This window comes from Cydia strobilella, chromosome 14 (assembly GCF_947568885.1).
Source record: "Cydia strobilella chromosome 14, ilCydStro3.1, whole genome shotgun sequence".
Lineage (NCBI taxonomy): Eukaryota > Metazoa > Arthropoda > Insecta > Lepidoptera > Tortricidae > Cydia > Cydia strobilella.
The window spans coordinates 60,810-84,758 of NC_086054.1; the positions used below are offsets into that span (position 1 = coordinate 60,810).

The window sequence follows — 23,949 nt, forward strand, 5'->3', positions numbered from 1 at the left end:
TGCAATTAGGTTTTAGGTTACAAAATGGATTAGGTAATGTTGTGAATGATCGCCGCGGTCGTGACATATATGTCTTTGAGTTGTTGTTCTCCGATATGTTATTGACAGTGCCCTTGTCTTGTATATATTATATACGCTACGCATAAACTATACATACATACAAAACAAATGCCAGTGTGCGAAGTCCTTAAATGAATTAAAATAAATGACCTTATTTTAGGTATCTGTTCATCTAATTTTGCCGATTCGTTCCCGATCGGGCGCGCAATAAATATGCCCTGTCTATTTATTTATCATTCAGGCAGTTCCGCCCACGCGCGTCATTTAGGATTAACACGTAGAACGTAGATCATCCAGAATAGAACAAGAATATGGGGCGCCGGCGCCACCGCCACCGCCACCGCGTGTCACCGTCACCGCGCGCGGCTCGCGGCTACACACACCCACGTACACAGGCTACACACGTACTGACACACACACTACAGTTATACTTTTTTGCATTAGAGATTGAATAAACAACGACAATATTTCTAATTATTCGATTAAAAATCATTTTACAAACAAATGACATTTGCTTGATTACATCTACATTTATTTCGTATTTAACTTACAGTATTAAAATCTAAATTATATGCTATGGCAATTCTTTTTTGCGAATATTCTTATTCATGGTGACTCAAACAAATCATTTTTACAAGTAACAAAATCAGCCAATTGCTTGCTTCTGCGAAACATCTAAAGTGGAGGACGTGGAGGGTTCCTTCGTACAACTGAGGTAACTAAAAATACCTCTGGGGCCCTATTCGAGATGCACAACTGTCAGTTTCGGCTTCAACATCAGTTCAACAGTGGAATGAATCATTTGTTCATCAACTGTGGAAAGTATCATTTGGTTGTACACCAAAACTCATTCATTGAAAAAATTATGCAACAAAAATCAACTTTGTTTTCTTACTACTATACGGTTTAAAATGGCTCTGAACTCTGCGTGGTTCGGTTTGGTTTCGTTGTCACCTAACTGTGGATTGCTAATGTCAAATTTACCTATTTGACAACACACGATTTCTTCCATTCAACTGAAGTTCAACACGAAACGTCACTTAACGCATGTCGAATACCGCTCCTGAATAAACAACAAGGGCAAGCACCAGCCGGGCTATGATGCTCGACTGTATAAATGATATAGCTGTATAAATGATGATAAAACTGACATTTTATCCAGTTTTGACGTCTTATCCACTTTTGACAACGATAGCCGGTAAATGATATACTGCATAACATGGTCGTTGGATAATATGTCATTTGTCTAAATTTCCACCTTAAAATTTGATGATAAGTGGATAAGTTAAATGATATATATGACACTTGTCCAGATTTATACATTTTTATACACTTTTGTCCACTTTGACAGCAATAGCCGGTAAATGGCTACGATTGTTGGATAATTAGACATATAGTCGATTTTTGACGGCTAGCCTTTGATTAATTTATCGTAGTGCTCACTGGGCACGATAAGTGGAAACACATGGACTTGAATACTAGAAGGGGATTTGAAATGAAATGAAATGAAAAGTATTTATTTGTCAGAATATGAACATTGATGTGATCTTAAGTTAGAATTAATGCAAGTTCCATCATATTCTACCGTGAAGTTTGGTTTAAGGTCTTTTTGTGAGGATAGTACATCTTTCGTTTGTTCTGCTAAGATCAGCGAAAAAGACTTGTGGAATATAAATTGTGAAATATACCAGTTTTTGGAGTTAAATATCTAGACTTATGTATCATTTGAACCATGGGTTCAAAACAAAAAAAAAATATCGTGAATGTAGAGCTGTAGAAAGACATTCAATGAAAAGTCGTTTTTGACTTATCGCTAAAACTTCCCTTCTTAGTAAAAAGACGTACCTATGTACAAAGCGTTACGAAGGTATGCACCTACTCCCTTTTGCCTGTTATGTTATGTTGTTACTTACTAATAGGCTCCATTCAAGGCAGCCTATTGTGACGGACGGGTAACTACGGAGCCCTACAATGAGCATGGCCCGACATGCTCTATGCCTTTTTTTCAGATATTCAGCACTTATGGTCACGGAATTAATTTAGACCAATCGGAATTGTTTTATTGTCTATGTCACCTATTTTGTGTGTTTTTTTACTAGCCTATACATATATAAGAGTGTTCCACTGCTCGGCAAAGGCCTTCCCTCTCACCGCTATTTAGTCCTATCCAAATTGTCTAATGCACACTCCCATTTCTTTTCTAAATAAGTGTCCTGCCATCTCTATTTTGGTCTTCCTCTGCTCCGAGGTCCATCCTGTGGGATCCAAGTATGTGGCTAGTTCGTTAATTCGGCCAACGTGCCCTGCCCAGCCCCATTTAGCCCACTTATAGCTTTGCGACCTTCATGCCCACATCCACAATACCGGTTTTGGATCGCAGTGCGGTGTTTATATGTAATATGCTCGGTTGGTCGGTTCTACGAACATCCAGCATGCTGCGTTCCATTGCTCTCTGACAAACCTTGAGTCTGAACTTTTCAGTTTCAGTTTAAGACAAAGTTTATGAATAGGTAGGATAGACATTCCGACCAGTTTATTTGACAAAGAATATCTGAATTTATACCAAATTGACCTGAATATCTATTCAGGTGCTGAATTTCTTAAAAAACAAGCGCACGTGTTGTCATCATGGTTTATGAGATACAGCCTGGTGACAGACAGACGGACAGTAGATTCTTAGTAATAGAGTCCCGTTTTTACACTTTGGGTACGGAAACCTAAAAAGTAACCACGGAATCATATACATTGGACACACGTAGGGAACTTTTAAAATGTTTACGTTTCCCATTCGTAAAGAGTGTCCTAACAGCAAAATCCAACTATCTATATCTCTTTCGCTCATTACTTTTCATATGTATGTGGTGGTCGAAAATCGTGGGTTCACCCTCGGGTTGTGCTTTAGGTATGAATTTCGGTTAGGGTCCGTTCCATACAGACAAGTGGTTAATAAGGATATTCGCTGACTTTGAATATGTTTGACGAGGATGTATTTTCAAAATGGCATAAAATCGTCAAATGAAGGAGTTTAATAATAAATAATACTTAGTTTTAAAGAACATATTAACTATTTACTTAAATAAAACAAAATTGGGCGATATCGTAAGTATTTTTTTGAGAAAAGTTATCTTAAAAAAGAAAAAAAACAAATGCTAAAAAATTTGCATCTTTGGTGACAGATTGCACAAAAACTATAAGTGATAGCACTGTGGTGTGTATAAGAGATTAATAGCAAATTTATTAAGGATCACTTCGTTTCTACACACTTTTTCTGTATCTTGAACGGTTTCCTTAAAAATTGAGAAAAACCGGGTTACGGGCCCGGGCCCGGTGGGGGGGGGGGGGTGACGCAGAGGGGGGAGGGATGGGTAGGGTTGATGAAAAATAACTTCGGTCCATAACGTATATATCCCAATTTAAAAAAGTCTTCCATTAATTATGCCGTAATTTTAGCTAATTTCCCTTACCTAATGATTGACGCGACAGTATCTCGCATAGATATATATATATATATATATATATATATATAGACTACCCGTCTTTCTGTATGAATTAAAGGGGGTCGGGTATTCTATGCCGTGACGAGATACTCTCGCGCCAAACATGTGCTAGCCCGGCTGTAATTAGTTTATGTAGCTTCAGATACCATAGTAAAAAAAATACAGCGAATATAAGTTTTTTATAGAAAACTTGTTTTTGCTCTATTTCGTTTACGTTTACGAGAGCTATATAAACTAATTACAGACCTAGATATACCTCATGTTATCGAATATGCAAGGTTTGATTAAAATCCAACACTTAGTTTTAAAATGAGAACGAAACTCCGCTTGTATGGGAAGGTGAAATTCGGCTGAGCTTGCCCGGGACTCTTAAATGAAGATTACTGTTTACATGGCGGAACAAAAAGTATCATTCATAAGATGAACATATAGGATAGCTTTTACCCCTAAAAGCATGTGCTAATAGGATCAGAGTCACATGTAAAAGCTAGTTACTAAATAAAATACCTAATTCATGCATGTTTGAGAAAGATAGACGCATTTAAAATGGCATGGCGGTAAGAAATCCTGCTTCTTCTGATACAGGCGTTCGTAGGGCTCTGTAGGAAAAAGATAGGAGGGCGAAACATTCGTTCAATCCATTAATTGTAATGCAATTATCAATGATACTACATCAGTTACTAGCGGCGATACTCCTCGCTCCATTTGGAATGTGGGGAAAAACTCGCACTGACCCTTAATGAAACAAGTTGGTCCAGGCTACAGCTATGTGTTTGTGAAGCTGGAGCTGGTGGTGTGATATTAAAGCGAACAGAGGCCTCGCCGGCGGGTTGCGGAGGCATAAGGTGGGGAACATCTTTGTGTTTACGAGTAATATGCGACTTAAGACCTCGGGATGTGAACACTCGCGACGAGTCAAGACAGTAAGGGGCACGACGACTCAGAGAACTCATTGCATCTAACACCATAAAATAGTAACATAGTAAATGAGAAACTTATATCAAATAACAAACACAAACCACAGTATATAATTACGTATAACTAAACAATTCACAATTAACGTCTGGCACGATACTGCAGAGTCGATACTCTCTCGATGTGTGGTGTACGGTGCACCGTCGCGACTAGCGGCGGCAGCGGGGACTTGGTCGGAGCCGGAGCGCTAGGCCTCAGACGGGGCGTCGAAACGAAAGGGGCCTTACGGCAGGCGAAAGCCGGCACTCCAATGGGTAGGCCTAGTTTTTTACAGGCGCCTTCGGGGACATCGGTAAACAATGAATTCGATAGGGTCGTAATCGTAACACAATTTCAAACCGTAGCACAAAATTCTTACATTGCATATTTCCATTTTAAAAGAACATTTTTACATATATATTATATGATTAAAGTAGAATTTTACTACTGCTGTAATGCGACATGCTAAAGTCGGTTAAATTTGAGGCGACGGTATAAAAGTTTTACTTTAATAAACGTCTTAAATAAACTCAATTAGAGTTTATTTTTCAAAAGCTTACACCATGGATAATTTTTAACTATCAATATCACATGTACATAGATAAGTGATAGGATGTCATTTAGCCAAATATTCATTAAAATACACTTTAAGTAAACTTGTTTAGAATTGATTTTTCAAAAGCTCAAACCATGGATAATTTATAACTGTCTATGTCATTTATACATGGATAAGTGGTAGAATGTGATTTAACAATCTATTCTTTAAAATACACCTTAAGTCATCGAGCTTAAAATTCATTTTTCAAAACCTCATCACTATCATTTGTCACTTATACGTTATCCTCGCGACTTTATACCGAATTAAATCACTTATCAGATATGCCGTCTTTTCACTTATACAATGATAAATGAAATGGTGACAAAGCATCATAGCCCGGCTGCATTACTTAGGGATTGCCAGCAGAGCATCGTATTGTAATTTATATTAATCTCACTGGATTTCTAAACATTCGTTCGAAGCATTTCTAAACTGCAAGTTTCTAGTGTGTATATTGAGAGGTGAGTCACACTCACGTCATAAGACAATAAGCTTCCTTGTTTGTGACAGCTGTTAATCATTTGATATCGCTAGCCATGTTTCCGTATTTTATCCTTGTGTAAATTGCCAAATTAAAATATCATTAGTGAAACATTCATTCAAATTCGGATAGCATTTAATTTTCATAAATCTGAACATTCGGAATGAAAAACAATAAAGTAAATTATTTCCAGAATTGCGTCACTAGCGTCGGAACATTGACATTATTAACCTATGTATTCAATAAAATTACGTGAACGTGTAGTGTTGCGTGGGTGATCGCCCGATTATACCCAGACACAATAAGATCCATACAATCCATACTAATATTATAAATGCGAAAGTGTGTCTGTCTGCCTGTTACCTTTTCACGCTTAAACCGCTGAACCGATTTAGTTGACATTTGGTATAGAGATAGTTTGAGTCCCGGGGAAGGACATAGGGTAGTTTTTATTCCTGAAATCATCCTTTAAGGGGGTGGAAAGGGGGATGGAAGTTTGTGTGCGAAATCGATAAAAAGCAGATTGAATAAAAAATAAGCTACCCAAATTACTAACTCCACGCAGACGAAGTCCCGGGAAAAAGCTAGTAAGGTAATAGACATATATGTATGTTGTGGTGAACTGATGTAAAATGTACCTCTTGTTGGCAGTAACCTGGAGGGCAACCTCATCTCGGAGCTGGGCCCCGACGCGTTGCCGCCGCTACCAGAACTACGGACCCTGTAAGTATAAATACAAACATAAATACCATGTCTTCTAATCTTTCTTTTTCGGTTGCATTCTAAAGGAGCCCAGGGCCCTCGACACGATTTGACTGCCGAGTGAACTGCCATCTGACCTTCCAACCCATCAGAGCACCGAATAACTTTTTGGAATTAGAACGGTTGTATGTAGTTAAATATGAAATCATATTGCGCACATTTGTTCCAAGAAATTTTGAGGTACGACCTCACGGTCTTTGGCTTGAAGAAGTTGAAGAGCATCTGATTGGTTAGTATCACACATCTATAAACACGTCCCCATAACCACCAGCAGCCGCTAGCCGGTGCCAACAAGTGCTATATATTACATTCTATGAATTGCACTCACACTTATACATATTTACCTACTTACTTATATGGATATACTTGTAGCTATCTGCAACAAGGCAATAGTTTTCAACTCAAAGGTTAACTGGAAAGATCTCGTATAAATTCGTTTTGTCTTAACCACTACCACACCACTACTACTGTACTGTACTTTTTAGGGTTCCGTACCAAAGGGTAAACACGGGACACGGTAGTCTTACTAATAGGGATTAGTAAGACTCCTCTGTCCGTCTGTCTGTCCGTCAGTCTGTCCGTCTGTCTGTCCGTCTGTATCTCATGAACCGTGATAGCTAGACAGTTGAAATTTTCACAGATGATGTATGTAGTTCTGTTGCCGCTATAACAACAAATACTAAAAAGTACAGAACCCTCGGTGGGCGAGTTAGATTCGCACTTGTCCGGTCTTTGTCAATGTTTTTCAGTCACTCCTTATTGTTGTTATCGAACGGCGACACTCTAAGCTTCAATCCCCATTTAGTGTTGGTTAATTAATAAGTAATACATGTCACGCGTGATATAATTAGGTATTTTATCACGCGCCAATCTGCTTCGCCTTATCACATCACATAAATAAGGCCCAGGCTGAATAATTACCGGACCCGGGTTATCCCGGGTCGGACCGGATCGGATCGGGTCGGAGCAATCTGCTCGAGGGCAGAATAGAAGTAATTGACCAGAAAATAGATAGTGGCGATTGGTAGTGCGGCAAGTGTTAATTTCATTCTCTCTTGCTTAAGCATAGCTATCTATATCTACTTCTACAGTAAATGCATTTGAAGACTCATAGAACGGCTACTTACTTTCATTTAGACAAGTTTTATATTCTTGTAAAATTCCATCTATTTACGGCAACTACCAAATAATTAACCGATAACCGCCGGGCGTAGCTACACTTTTCCACAAAGGCAGTACCGCGTTTTCATGTAATGAAGCAAACATTTTAACTAGTCATTAGTAAACGCACCTACAGTAAATCTAAATGCGATAAACTGTGAGTGTGAAGGCGAACTAGTCCCGCGCTGCGTGCTATAGTTGCGTCCAGATGCAGAGAACACGCCGTCGACCGCACGCATGTTAGCTCTAGATTACGCGCTTTATTTGCGCGGTGTATTAGATGATCTAATTATAAGTATAGGCGCGCAATCTGATGCAAACGTGTGTGTACAGTTGCGGCGCCGTCGTTAGATCTAGCACTACCGCGCGACGCGGCGCGCGGCTAGAAGGGCAACGCGTACATCTGCGGGCACTCGTGTCTGCACGGAGTGGACAGCGGACTGGAGACCCAAACCCAAGGTTCTACAGTGAGTGCGCAAAAAATCGCGTACTCCGATCTGAAATAGCTTCACGCTGATGTAGTTCCCACACCCCTGTTTGGTACAAGAAACTTAAACTGGAGAAGAAATCAAGACATTAGGAGGTTATTGTAGGTCCTCCATCAGCCTGCAAATCAGGCGGATACCTCTAAAAAATGTAGTGTCACTAGAAAAATCAATGTCGTCAGGACTGCCATGACCAGATCCACGGCACACTTAACACTAAAGTTGGCGAAGCGATTCATGTTGCCGGAAATACTGAAAAAGATACATATTCCACCTATCCGGATCCAGAATAAGCGTACCTATTACTTAGAACTAATAGTCAAATATTGTGGCGAAAGGACACAAGGACACAAGGTGTCTTATAAGAGACACTGTTTTCTCGAAGATCGAGGCAAGGAGAAATATTTTCACAAATATTGTCAAAATGAAATAAGTTACTAATCTTTTGTTTGTGTTTGCGCGTGGCGTGGCGCACGCGTCTAGCGCGCCCGATCCCTCTACTTCCTATGCGGCGCATGCAGTTGGCAAAAAGCCGACCTTTTCTGGCGCAAGGCCGCACGTCGCTCCGCCAGCATTGCTATTCCGCACGCCGCTCGACTCCTCTATTAAGATTGCGCGATAATCCCTAAAGTCGAAGTTAGTTGGGATCTTTAATGCCTGCGACGTATTGTTATGGGTTCTGTGACTACTGTTACGCTATTACGCAGCTCCGCAATTACCTCGTTACGGTGGAAATTGTTTTTGATGGAGTGTACACTGTATACCTACATACTTTGCGGAAGGTCGGAATTCTTTATCAATTGACTGCCGGCTCTACTTGACAAGAAATTTACATAGAGATAGACACTTACTTTGGGGCTAGATTGATCTGTGTAAGATGTCCCCTAATATTTATTTATATTTATTTATTTACTTCTCCGTAAATAGTGAGTAGAGTAATGCAAAGCAAGAAAAGATATTTCCACGTAGTCCGGTGGCCGGCTGCATGAAACCCTACCTGATAAAAAAATAGAAAATACCTAACTCTGTAGAGGTAGCTGACTTTCAGTGCCTTTAACTGCTCTTGGTCGGCCGCAGCTTAACTTTGCAAATTTTGTTCATCAAAAAAAACCTCATTGCAAAATATAATGAAACTTGTATAGCAGGATAGAGGCCTTTAAGGACAGCTATCTTCTGTCTAATTGTTAAAAGCACGTACTATGTAGGTAAGTACTTACTGTTTTTTTTGTCTGGTTATAATTTAAACTCACCGTCTCCCACATGTTAGTTAGTTTTTTTTAAAGTTTTTCTTTGTTTTTTTTTTATTGTGTTTTTCTTTCTGGTTGCCCTGAAAACCAGCGCTATGGCTAAGTATCTTAGTCATCGGCAAATGCTGAGTGGCATCCATTTTGGTGTTAGAATGTTCTAATACATTATACTATTATTTGTTACACTTCATATTAAAAATAATAAAATGCTTATATGTGTGGCATACATACCGCCAAATTATAATAGTAATCAATTTCTTGCAGTACTGACTTGTATCGAAAATGCAATTTGCACTTTTTCTGCTATAAAATCCATAATTATTGGTGACTTCAACCTCTCCTCCTGCACAAAAACTGTAGTTGACCAATTTAATTGTTTCACTGAATTTTGCAAACTTAGGCAATTAAACAAAATTTGTAACGAATATGGTGGCATTTTGGATTTAGTTTTAACTAGTCTCAGTGATGTGTGCGTGGGTAGTGATGTAGAGCCGTTGATACCTATAGATCCATATCATCCACCTTTAGGAGTGACTGTCACCCTGCCAAGAGGACAGGCAAGGCGGGCCCTACCTTTACCGCGTAGTGTTGAACATAGTGATGCTCCGACCGGATGGAATTTTTTTAAAGCTGATTTCCCTGTCTTGTATACAGAGCTAGAGTCTATTGACTGGTCTGATGTTCTTAATACAGACAACATTGATTCTGCAGTGGACGTTTTTTACAAAAAACTCTACGGCGTTTTCAATGTTACTGTGCCCAAACGTCTACCCAAAACTAAAGTATATACATATCCATCGTGGTACACTCCGGAAATGAAAAAATATATCGAACTAAAATACTATCACTTAAAGAAATTTAAATCATTAGGCCTACAATTTAACCTCGAAATGTTTAAATATTACAGGTCTCAAGTAAAGGAGCTAATTAACAAATATTATAAAAAATATCTTCACGATATTGAATGTAATATAAGTAAAAACCCTCAAGAATTTTGGAAATACGTCAAAAGTAAACAACAGAATAGAAATCAAATATCTGAATACATATATAACGGTAAAACAGTCGTTGATCAAGAAGCAGTCGATGCTTTTGCGTCCTTCTTCAGCTCAGTATTCCAACCTGAAGCTCCACAACTAGATCCCAAAAAGGCGGAACGGGAGGCTGGTAATAACAATGAATCTATAATTGCTATCCCAACGATCAGTATTTCAGAAATTAGAGCCGCTATTCGGAAACTCAAACCTAAGTCGTCAGCTGGGCCTGATGGTATACCCCCGTTTTTAGTCAAGGACTGTGTATATGTGTTAGAACACTCGCTACTTCACATATACAACCTATCGCTTAAGCTGGGCGTATACCCATCCCAATGGAAGGTCTCAAGAGTGACCCCAATTCCTAAGATAAGCAAGTCTTCTGATATCACAAACTTCAGGCCCATTGCTGTATTGTCCGTGTTTGGTAAAGTGTTTGAGACCATTCTAAACCACTGTTTACTCAATCAGATAAATCGTAAATTAGTAGATTGTCAACATGGATTTCGCGCTTCCTGATCAACTACCACCAACCACATCTGCTTCTTCGATAGCGTTTTACGCGAAATGGATACTGCACGACAAGTTGATGTTGTTTATTTTGACTTTAAGAAAGCCTTCGACTTAGTTGACAATGATACTCTCCTATGCAAACTATCAGCTTTAGGTTTCACCCCTCAACTTCTTATTTTCTTCTCTGACTACCTCAGGAACCGCAAACAATATGTCCAATTAAACTGTTACCAATCTGAAAGGTATTACACACGTTCCGGGGTTAGTCAAGGTAGCACTCTGGGGCCTACTCTTTTCTTAATAATGGTTAATGATCTACCAAGTAATATATCAGGTGTGGAATCACTATTCTATGCGGATGATCTTAAAATAATTCAACCGGTCGTAAATGCATCCGACTGTACGGTACTACAGCAAACAATCAACGAGGTCGACAGCTGGAGTAAAACAAACCGCTTGTACCTAAATGAATCTAAGTGCAAAGTAATAAGTTTTAGCCGGTCTCTAGATCCTATCCTCCAGACATATACTCTTACAAACATTCCCCTTGACCGAGTAACAGAAATAAAAGATCTAGGGTTAACACTCGACACTAAGCTAAACATGCACTCTCACATTATAAATATCTGCAAAAGTGCCTACAAAATTTTAGGGTTCATTATAAGAACGACTTCAGAGTTTCGTGACCCAAAAATTGCAATAATTCTATATAATGCCTATGTCCGTAGCAAGCTTGAGTACAGTTCCATCGCATGGGACCCTCGGGAAGCAAAGTATAACATCATGGTCGAGCGCGTCCAACGTAAATTTACTAGACATCTTTACAAAAGGTATTATGGATACTACCCGTACTTATTTCCGTCATCCTTTGTACTGGGAATGGTAGGGTTGGAGTCTCTCGAGCTAAGGCGTAAGCAAACGCTTGCCTTACACTACTGTCTACTTCTAAGAAATCAAATTGACAACCCATCTGGGTTGTTCTGGAACGTATGCGTATTTTTACCCCAGACAACTACATAGCTGCAGTAGGGCGTAGCGCACGTAGAGCCAGAAACCTTTTCGCATATCCAAATGTCCGCACCTATCACGGTTCAAACGCACCCACGTACCGAGCAATAGAATTACTAAATAACTTCTTAGCTTCAATCCAAAACGCAGACATATTCGCAGACAAGTGGCCGTCCTTACAAAGTAGTGTCAGGATTTTTTTAAACTCTACCTATGTAACTTTGTAGTATGTATGTTTAATTTAAGTTCCTAGAGATACTCGTAGTTCGAAAAATGTATACATGTTTATGATACTGACTATGTATTAACAGTATAAGTGTCTTGGCGTAGGTCGCTGTAAACTTATACTTGTGTTTGTTTGAATAAAGAATAAAGAATAAGACATAATAAGACATAATAAGATGTATATGTGGGTTAAGTTTTATTTTGACACCAAATAAACTATTTCTATTCTATTCTATACAATTCTAATACAAGTTTCATTCTATTTTTCGATGAGGTTTTTTTGATGAATTTCTGTACCACTTTTTTGCCATTTGCACAAAATTGGACCAAGAGCAATTGAAGGTACTAAAAGTCAGTTACCTCCACAGAGTAGGTATTTTCTATATTTTTATCAGGTAGGGTTTCATGCAGCCGGCCACCGGACTATAGATTTCAACGCGTGCTCGTAATAAATAATTAAATAAAATGTTAATTATCTGATAGAAAAAACGTTTAAAAATGTAGTATTCTATTTTGTTTTTTTTTTATTTCCTACATGGAAAGCCAACAGCTATAAACATTTCTATAAGCTGCAATAGAATTACAGAGCCAATTACAGGTTCTGACTTATAAAAATTAAATATACAAATATCAAATATAATTACAATTAGTATAAAATATTAATATGATAGATCAATGACATTGATGTGTCAATTATATTATAAGTAAGAGCGCACTATTCGCCAACAAACTGTCTACAGTTTGGCGAAACTTTACATAAGTTTTTTTTTTTAATAAAAAAAAAATGTGTACTGTTGTAGCTATAAAAAATGTTACTTTACAAAACGCTAATCTGCTGAAGATAACACAAAGAAAACACAATGTTTATCTTTTTGTAATGTAATGTTTAACTGAGACAATGACGTAGTTAAGTAATTCATTGATATTTTCGAGATTTCGATATTTGTATGCCTTTGCACCTTTACTGCACAGATAATTGTTACGTCACGCCCCCGCAGTGATTACTATAACAATGATAAGCCCCCGGCAGCGGCCAGCCATTATACTTTGCCGGCCGGTGCCGGAGCGGAGGGTCGCCCTTGAACTAGAAAGGCGAGATTAATGTTGCGAAGGGCAAGGCCCGGGCCCTGGCGTTGCCGCCACTTGCGGCCCTCCGACGCGTGCAAAGAATCTAATACCAGTCATTTATGAGTTCAGTGCAAAACTTCTGTTACTTTATGATAAACGTTCATATTGGATTTGACCACTTCCGCTGATATTACTTTGCTTCAAATCCTCTCCGTTTATTCTATAATTTCCTACATATATTTAGATTCAGTTAGCGGCAGGAGATTCTAAGTGGGCAGTGTTCAGAATTATCTAATCGCGACGTTGTTAAGAGAGAGAGCGTGTGTTCATTTTAGATACTCCGTTCGCTTTCATGTCTTTGCTACTGATTGTATTAAAGTGTTTGTCACCTATAAATTAGACCTTTGTAATTTATAATTGCTTGCAATTAATATAAACCCAAGAAGTATTCGACGTAGCAACTTTACTTTGCAAGTCCTATCGTAGGTTTCAATCTCTATTTATTACATACCTATCAACTAGCTACTACTATTATACCTACATCGGTGTCTGATTTTCAATCCCAGTATCGGGGGTCGCGGCCGCAACCCTCTTCACGCTCGGCTGTCAGCGGCGCGGCGCGGCGCCCGCAATACTACCGCGATATGTTGCCTACTGCCTACATAGGCTACCTCACATACACGGAGCATTATAAAGCGAAAACTTGCGGTTGTGTGTCTCTATGATCGATATTAATAATATGATGGATTTTGGAAAGTACGATTAGTTGAACAAGCCAAGTTTGCTTAATATTCCTTTCGTCCTTATGTTGTTGAATGTTGACATGAGAGAATAAAAGCAAGCGTCACTTAATAAAAACGCTATTACAGGGATATACAGTGGCATTATCATACGTTTGAATTATTTCGGTTTTTTTTAAATTATTATAAGCGTTATGAGCTATTGTAGAATTTATTTTCCGCTCCTAATTTTTAAAATAGCCAAAATATCGAAAAAAAGTCAAACGAAGGGGCTATGGTCTACCTAATATACAATAAATTGCGTAGAAACCTTTTTCATAATGTCAATATCCAGGAAGAAATATGGGGACTACGTTTCTGTGGAGAAGCGATCACTATCCTCTTAACTTAACAGCACCACGCGGTTGCATCTTACATTATTTTACATTAAGACAGCTCTTGTTCTTTTCTGTCACGTTTTGTGGAAAACTCATAATGAATGTCGACGCAACCGAAATTCCGCAGCCGAGTCTGATGTTCCATTTGTGTGATTTGTGGCTAAGATCTGTGTGGCGGTGACGACGCGTTAGTGTCGCGTATATTACGTCCAGGAGATTAATCTGCACCGCAACATCCCTGTCCCCCTTTACCCGCCCCTTTAATGTATATTCTACAAATCCACAACACCGCTCATGCTGCTTTTCTCAAGAATCAACGTCGCGCGCTTGCGCGGTCTTATAGACGGAGAGCTGGTAGATATTTTGGAGTAGGTCCTTGAGGCAAGCTTAAAATTTGCCTGATACTTCTCCTATCATAACCTAACCCAGCACTGCAAGTCTGGCTGCAGGATAGCGGGTCTAAATCAACCCTGAAATTTTTAAAGATATTTTTTGGGGGCCCAAAAAATTGTTTTTGAGGCAATTTGTAATTTCTACAAGTGAAAATTCAATATCTATATCTAAATAGTTTGGTCGGGTCTGTAACCTTGCCAGACGCGTTCAAAATATTTTTTTTTTAATTCAAAAAAAGGTTCTTGAGGCAATCTGTAATTTTTACAAGTATAAATTAAATAACTAAATAGTCATAAAAAAATAAGCCAGACTATTAGTACGAGTACAAATTAGGATGACAGACCTACTCCAAAATGTCTACCAGCTCTCGGACCATTAGCGCTGAGGGCCAAACGCCAATCTGCACTTCGTTCACTCGTTCGTCTAACTGCCTCTCTATTGCTCGAATATGCAAAAGCGATAGAGAGACAGATAACGAAATTTTAATTTATGATGCTCGCGGTAGGCCCACGTGTGCTCACGAATCTCACGATTCGTTTATTGCCTCAGATTAGCATAATGCCACCGCGGGGTCCGCAGGGTCCGCGGGGTCTGCGGTGTCCGCGGGGTCCGCGGGGTCCGCGGGGTCCGCGGGGTCCGCGGGACGCTCGGCGCGTGCCACGTCCGAGTGATCGCCGACATAAATATTATGTTACGGCTGTTATAAGCGTTAAACGAACGGCCACGTTTATGAGGCAGTTAAACGTGACTTTAAACAGTTTAAACCACCGACGCGACGATGAAGACGTTCGGCGCAGGCTTCTTTTAATTACGACAGAGTAATGGGCTCTATTAATTCACTTTTTAATGATCCGCCGCTTCAAACTTTACATCTTCTTAACCACTGTGGAAGAAGACGGGAATATATACATCCAAGATAAAAGGATGTTTGTGTGTTATAAAATAAATCTGTAGATTGGGTTAAATTTTGGGTTAGTGGTGGTTTTCTGCAAATTATTTGTGATGCTTATGGGATGGTTCATAAATACGTTAGGTATAACTCATAAACTCACTAGATATTAGCGCTGCTATAAGTTTAACGATATTTATATCATAAATTTAGAAGTGTATAATCAATATGATCATATATACAATTACAAGTTTTACGTCCCTGTTAAGGTAATGAAATCCTTCCTTTCAATTAAATCAGGGGCTTGTGTTGTATGTGCGTGCCGCCGACGCTGACACCGACGTCCTACTGAAAGTACTGAAACGAATTTACGAATACTAACTAATACTATAATCCTAGCTGCCAGTGAGAAGAACACAAACTCTGCGCTACATTTATTCATAAATACCCGTGTACCTACTTACCTAATAAGAGATTTGATACACGCATTAGCGCATTACTGAGATGAGGTTGCAAGCTAGCGTACGTAGTGACACGAGTAGTATGCCGCGCCAACCGCTTTCAGTTTCTTGCGTCGCGCTCCCATTCTAAAGGCTTGTTATCGCTGTATGTCGGGTATTAGAATTAGACATTATTATATTGTTTCTCCATTTTCGATTTCACGGTCTTTTGATAGGCTTGCGTGGGGATATAGATCCAACACGTAGATGCTCTTTGGAGAGCTTTAACGCCTGCTGGAACCCGTTCACAGGTGCAACAATAGACACCCATGAACCGGTCTCAGCAGGCATTGAGACTATTGTATTTAAAAAAGTGAACAGTATACCGGACATACTGGTCTATTGGATTGAAGTTTGGGTGGACAATGAGACTGGGTTATTGCAAAGACGTCCGGTAGATACAGATATATTTGTGATCATTTGTGCGTTACAAGTTGTGCTGTGTCAGGATGGGTAGCAATATTGAGTTGTGTTTGTGTTGCAGGGTGGTACGCCGCAACCGCATCTCGCACGTGGACGAGCGCGCGTTCGCCGGCGCCCCGGCGCTGCAGGTGCTGTGAGTATCCAACACTTACTACCATAACAAATACTTTACACATTGTCACTGTAACTCACCACACTGTATTGTTTCAAATTCGATCTTTGCCGTTCCTTTACATGAACCTCTTCCCTCCGTTGGAGTGTAGGTAAGGTTCGTATCATATTCTTCCACTGACTTCTAGTTTGGGTCACCCTATCCCCGATCTCTCCATCATGCTTAGAAAATGGATTTCGTAAAATATCGTGCACAATGTTCTCTCTAATTCCATGCCAAATTTCATCGATATCCTTTCAAAAAGTAAACAGCACGGCTACCACGAGTTGGCATTTGACATTTACTTTAGCGACTGCGTGAACTCGATCGCATTCCCTCTCTATCGCATCATTAATACATCAGTGCGAGCGAGATGGACTGCGATTGAGTAATACTACCGCTTTTCTGTTTGAGTCAGGTTGGATAAGGGTTTCTCATTTAAACATATTTTAAGTAACAGGTACCTATAAGCTTTCTACCGTAGTAATAATAACTCCTCCATTTCAAGCCAGTTCCAAACTGCCTGAAAAGTTACGCAAACGCTTTAAACTTTTATCTAAAGTACATAACCCTAGCCTAAGCTGGCATTCAGGGAGCGAAGCCTTTTACTCGTACCTAATAGCACTTACTTTTGATTTAAAACACACACCTGTTTGATGAAGGAAACCTGTGCTCATTTTCAAAGTTAGATAGAGTAATATGAACTGACAAATAAGCAATTTAAGTACCAGTATATTAATGTGAAATTACTTATGGTAAAGAAGGCAATTAGGCAAACCAATTAGGTTGCGGATTATATCGTTTGATAGTAGGTTGTTGGTTGGTGTAGGTGGAAGCCTGTTGCTGATTTGTTGTTGTAAGCACTTGACGAAGCCTGCGTTGCTGATCACGAACTATGTATATACAAATGAATGAATAATGAATTATTATTTTTTACTCTGTTATATATGTCTATTTTGTGTTAACTTGTGTCTGTCGAGCTGCTCACCAAATTGCGCGAGAGTTATATGAAATCATGTTTTCCCAAGCTGAAACGGAGATCTTCTCTCTCGCTCTCGCTCAATGGAAAATACTTTCTAAACGTCAGTTAACTCTATAAGTCTATATAATTCTGAATACGAGAACGTACGTTTGCTTTAACTACCCAATAAGTGGTTTTCGACAGGAGAGTTTTAAAGTAAACCGAGACTCGTAAACGAAATCCATTTCCAATAAGTGCATAAATGATGTCTGAAACACAAATAGTAGGTATACTTACTCTCTGAATCACTGCGGCGGGTAAACTCATTAATTACGGGAATCAAATAATCTCTCCAGAGACCGATCAGCGGTCGATTCGAACTTATAAATCTTAACTTTGATTTGATATTGATTTGGCACTCGAAGGCCTCGAAAGTCGCTTGAGGAGCTTTTTCAGTATGGCCAAGAAAGAACAAAGTCTAATCTAAATAAATTATACATAAATTGACCTGACCCCATAATAAGCTCAATAAGGTTTATGCAAGGGTTTATGTTATATTTAGGTTAGTGTTACTACGGTGTACTTCCTTTTAAATTTTGCCAAATTTCACTTGGCAATCGACTTTTCGCCAAAGTTTCATTTAGAAAACCAATCGTTGGCATAACCTTACTTCGCAACCATTTCATTTCCCAACCCCATACTTGCGAAATGAAAATGACGCACTAGGTTGGGTTAGGTACAATACCGGAATAATACGCGCATGTGACACCCTTAATATAGCAACATCCATTGACTACGAAAACCGCTTAGCGTTGCTTGTTAGTATCCATAGGCTACGGTGGCCAAAATCGAGAAAAAAACTGTCTAAAAATTGAATTTACCACGGAGCAGGTACCAGGGCCTCATGAGTTATGGCGGAGTATGCAGGTATCGCGGGCTGCGGCAGCTCGCGTATCTTAGCTGTATACTTTTGGCTTGTTTACCTATATGATTCTACTAGTTAAAAGTAATTGTTTTTGTTGACTCGTAGAAAAAGTATATTGTATACAATAGTGATATAATCAAGCTTTTCAATCTCGTACCCAATTAAGGCCACTCGGCAAGCTTCGTGGCCTTAACTCGGTACTCGACTGAAAAGCTCTCCATTATATCACGATTGTATAAATAGTTATTTACGATGCGAGTGCGGAAAAGGGGAAATTCGAAACGAGTGGCGATAAAGTAAAACACGACCGCAGGGAGTGTTTTAACGATACACGAGTTGCGAATTACCTATTCGCACGTGTATCGTACAACGTTTTACAGTACATATGGCCCTTTAAACTTTCGACATATGCACGAAAAATGCTCTTTTATGCACTAGTGCGAGAAAGTAGCACCATATGTACTGTAATATTCGTACTATTTCAACACAGATTATTATTTTTAATATTTGTTGCGGACTGTTTTGTTTTGATATTTTTGTTTTTAAAGGCACTTCGGCAAATATTCGCAAAAACGGCCTAATTTACTAGGCCGCAAAGAGAAGCATTGTGTTCAAAACTTACATCAATTAGCCTTAAAAGCAAAAGAGTCCGACACAGATAATTTCATTACCATTTAGATCTCAAAATTTCGTTGAAGAGGACTCAGGTACGATACCTCGTGTTTTGAGATTTTTACGCAGGATTTTTCGCCTAACCTGGATGGCGTTGTCCTTGTCGCACTATAGGTTTAGGAGCCGCTTCCGTTAGCGAGACGGATATATTCACCTAAAATATTTAAATCTCAGCTCCCGTATCCTCTTAACGCATACCTAGAATAAGCCGTCATACTCGGCAAATAAGCATTCATTTGTCTGGCCCAGAAAGCATTCGTAGCGCCGCGCCGCGCCGCCACCGCCGCCACCGTTGGCGTGATCCGAGGGTTGGGACGGGTGGCGTAAGGAGGGCTCGATTTTAGATTTCATTTGGGTATGGGAACAGCCTTAAAGCAGTCGTATTATGGATAGATAGAACCTCTTAGTCTTCGGAGAGACGTTGGCTCTCTTTGCATGTTCTACCGTCTGTACAATGGGGAATGTTCCGAAGAACTTTTTGATCTGGTGCCATCGTCTCGTTTTTATCACCGCACCTCCCGCCAAAGGAGCAAAGCTCATCCTCACTTCTTAGACACATGGCACACCATTAATAAGCGGGCATCCCGCTCGTTTCTTCCCAGAACGTGCAGAATGTGGAATGAGTTTCCTCCTGAGATATTTCCTTTGTGCTACGACTTGGGATTCTTCAAGAAGCGGGTATTTAGGGTTCTCAAGGGTCGGCAATGCTTAAGTGGCTCCTGTGATGTTGCTTACGTCCATGGGCGACGATGACTGCTTCCCATCAGGCGGCTCGTCTGCTCGTTTGCTGACTATCACATAAAAAAAAAGATAGTTTAGATTGTGATAGTGTGCGACCGGTCAGGGCAGTGTTTACCTAAAAAGCTACAACAAAAAAAAATAAGTTTAAGGGCTTATCCATTAATTACGTCACACGAATATGACGATTTTTGAACCCCCCCCCCCAACCCCTTGTCACACCTGGTCACTTTTGGCAACCCCCTCCCCTCTGGTGTGACGTCACATTTTTGCCTATTTTGTCTTCAACGAAATCAGCAATTTAAATAAAGTATCATTATTAAAAAAAAAATATATTAACAAAATTTAATTTAATTTTTTATTTAATAAAATATTTTAACAAGCAATATTAGTCATTTTATGACATGAAATCGATTAGAAATAAGAAAAAAACACGAATAAGAACGATTTATCATAGTAAAACCTTATTATATAACTGTACAGTGAATACAAAAAAATCCAAGTGAAGTTTAAGTGACGTCACAAAGTATGTGACTCCCCTCCCTTTTTTCTTTTTTCACAACATGTCACATTTGTCAGCCTGACAATAAAAGCACTGTGGCGCGCTCTGTGCGGAAGAATCGTTGCATTAGTTGCATGCAAATTAGAGCTATACATATATTTCTTGTTTTTTTTATTAAGTATTTTTTTTAATGTTGATTTAATGAGTTGTTTTTATTTTATTTTTATTTTTTTCAATTTATTTAGGTAAACAAACAATCACTACAAGGGAAACTTAAATATAGTAGTTTTAACACTATTTACAGTATGTGTGACCAACACCGTTCACCACTTAATAAATACAAAAATTTTGATTATTCGGAGCTTATATACAACTGGAGCTTAAGGCTCCGGGAGACATTGATAAAAGAAAATATAAGTATTATTAATACATTATAAATTCATGAAGAAGATAAGAAAAAAAAAAAAAAAAACCTTAACGCTAACCAGTTAACAGTGAAGTGCATGCAGTATTACGTTATATAAAAAAAAAATAGGTACTAACTTACGTTTTATATATGTATATAGATATTACATTTAGTTACTATCTCTAAGTACATCTATTACAAGCTTTTTGTATACACCAGTACTGCAGCCAAAAATATCCAGATGGTTAAAATGTGTGTTATAAGTATGGACGAGCCTGCGAAGAGGAGCGCGCTCACCGGCGTGGGTGCGGCAGCGGTCGGTTACGAACAGCCGGTGCGGGCGCGCCTCTCGCTGTATACTACGGGTGGGCACTTTATAACTGAGCTTATTGTTAAGGGCAACACAATCATAGTGGTTGTTGCAGAGACCGTACAGTACCATAGCCTCGAGTAACATTCGCCTGGAACTTAAATCTAACAGATCATATTTTTTTAGTAACTGCTGGTAAGATAATCTATGTTTGTAGCATCGAAAGTGCATAGTATTTAAGAATTTTTTTTGGATTGTTTCGAGAGCCTGTGAGTATTTAGTATAGTAGGGGTTCCAAATTGTGACAGCGTGTTCTAAGTGGCAGCGAATTAGGGACTTAAATAATTGCAAGTAAGTATTCGGTCGTCGAAATTCAGTACTAGACCGCATAACGAAACCGTACATCTTGAATGCTTTACTTATTATGCTATTTATGTGTAAGTCAAGGTGCAGCTTTGAGTCAAGTGTGATTCCAAGGTCCCTTATAGATTCAACTATTGCAAGATTTGCGTTACATAAGATGTACGAGCTATTTATAATTAATCTTTTTTTGGTAAATTTTATAAGTTTGCATTTATCAAGGTTTAACTCAAGTTTATTTGCAGCACAATAGTCTGAGAAGCAGTCAAGATCCTGTTGAAATTTATTACAATCGTTTTCGTCATAGATTGTATGATATATTTTTAAATCGTCAGCGTATAAAAGGATGTTACAAAATTTAAAACAAGTACCAATATCATTTATAAATAGTGTGAATAATAAGGGACCCAGAATTGAGCCCTGTGGTACGCCAGAACTGATTTTAATAGCATGCGATTCGCATCCGTTAATTGTTACTTTCTGAGTTCGGTTTGTGATATAGGACTTGAACCAGCGCCACAGGTTTCCTCTTATACCATTATAAGCAATCTTTTCTAATAGCAGTCGATGATCCACCCTATCAAAAGCCTTCCGGAAATCAGTATACACGCTGTCTACTTGCGTATTACTGTCAAGGCTTTCAAATAGGTATGAGGTATAGACGAGAAGATTAGTGGTTGTAGATCTATGTTGGACAAAACCATGTTGATTAGGAATAATTTGAGTATGTAGAATTGGATAAATCAGTTTATGTACTAACTTCTCGAAGACTTTTGACAGTGTGGACAAGATTGATATGGGTCTATAATTTTCTACGTTATTTTTGGAACCACCTTTGTGCACTGGAATTATGTTTGCGGTTTTCCAAATAGAAGGGAAGACACCCTCACTCAGGCACTTATTAAATATAATAGCGAGAGGTGTAGTTATTGTTTTAACTGTGTTCTTGAGAAATATTGGGGGAATATTGTCAGGACCCTGACCCTTTGATAAATCAAGATGGTTCAATTCGTATGATATGCGGCTGGTTGAGATATGCAGGTTGTGTATGTTAATGTTAGATGTTGGGTTATTTTCCGGAACATTAAAGTTCTCTGGTACAGTGGAGGGCTGGTAGACCGACTGGAAAAAATCTGAAAACATATTACAAATATGTGTATTGTTATCAGAGGTTACGTTTTGATAGTTCATAGTGTTAGGTATATGAGATGAATGATTTCGATTAGAAATATAGGTCCAGAAATATTTTATGTTGTCATGTATACTGTCCTCCACTCGTTCCAGATATCTTTTATAACATTTATTTGTCTCTGTCTTAAATCTGTCTCTTAACTTTGAGAATACTTCATAGTCAATCAAATTGTGGTACTTTTTCCATTTGATCCATGCTTTGTTTTTATTTTTAAAAATGTGAATTAATGCAGGTGAGAACCAGCATGGGAATGTGTTTGAGTGTGTTTTCTTATAGGGAACTTGGTCCTTTTTAATTTTATAAATGCATTCATAAAACGTTGAGACAGCACAATCCGCCGAGAGATCCATTAGGAGGTCCGACCATGGGATCTTATCAATATCGCTATTAATATTAGAATAGTCAGCTTTGTTAAAACAATACCTATATATTGGTTTAGGGAACAACGCTTTATTATGGGAATTAGGTAGGGTCATAATAACATAAAATGGTGGATGATGGGCATCCGGAGGAACAAGTGCGAGGGGGGCAGGTGCGCTGGTGCAGTCAGAGTTGTTCGCGAGAAATAGATCTAAAATTTTAACGCCCGCGTTAAAATATGTGTTATATTGTGTGAGATTAAATACAGAAATAAAGTCAATAAGACACTTATGGTGGTTAGATTCTCGTTCACCCGGAGACAGAGTTGCGAAATTTCCACATTTCTTCCAAGCCAAGGTCGAGAAATTATAGTCGCCTACAATCCAATAACTTTTTGCGTTTGCTTGTAAAAGCAGAGTTTGCAGTTGTTCGAAGTGTGTTTCATATGTTATGGTAGGTTGTTTGGGTGGAATATACACCGCACTTATAATGTGTTTATGGCGAGCGCCGAGCGGCAGGGCAATCACAATGTTATCAACGAGCGGCGAAAGCGCCGGCCGGCCCAGCGGCGTAGGCAGCGGAGAGCAGACGGCGGCGCCAAGTTCACGCAGCACCGCCACAAGCACGCCGCCACCGACGCCGCGCCCGCTGCCCGTTCGATCCCTGTCACTTCGAAAAACTACATACCGAGTGTCAATAAACTCATTATTCGCTATTTCTGGGCATAACCATGTTTCAGTTAAGATTATTACGTCATAATTGTGCGATAAAATGTTCATGTATAAAGTGTTTGTTTTAGTACGGAGGCCTCGACAGTTTTGATAGTAGACCGAAAAAATACTATCCATTATTGCGTTGAAATATAATATAAGACTGATTAAAACGGAAAATTAATGTAACATTGTAATGCAGTAAAATAATGATCTCTGATAAAATAAAACGCCCGCCCATAACTTT

The 23,949-nt window shown here is 39.0% G+C and overlaps 1 protein-coding gene across 1 annotated transcript in view; it reads left to right on the plus strand.

Moving 5' to 3' along the window:
- Window positions 1-23,949, plus strand: part of LOC134747020 (lutropin-choriogonadotropic hormone receptor) — a 101,026-nt gene that overhangs the window by 34,424 nt on the left and 42,653 nt on the right. The window contains exons 5-6 of the mRNA XM_063681563.1: window positions 6,242-6,313; window positions 16,477-16,548. Coding sequence (XP_063537633.1) covers window positions 6,242-6,313; window positions 16,477-16,548 — 144 coding nt within the window. The remainder of the gene's footprint in view (window positions 1-6,241; window positions 6,314-16,476; window positions 16,549-23,949) is intronic.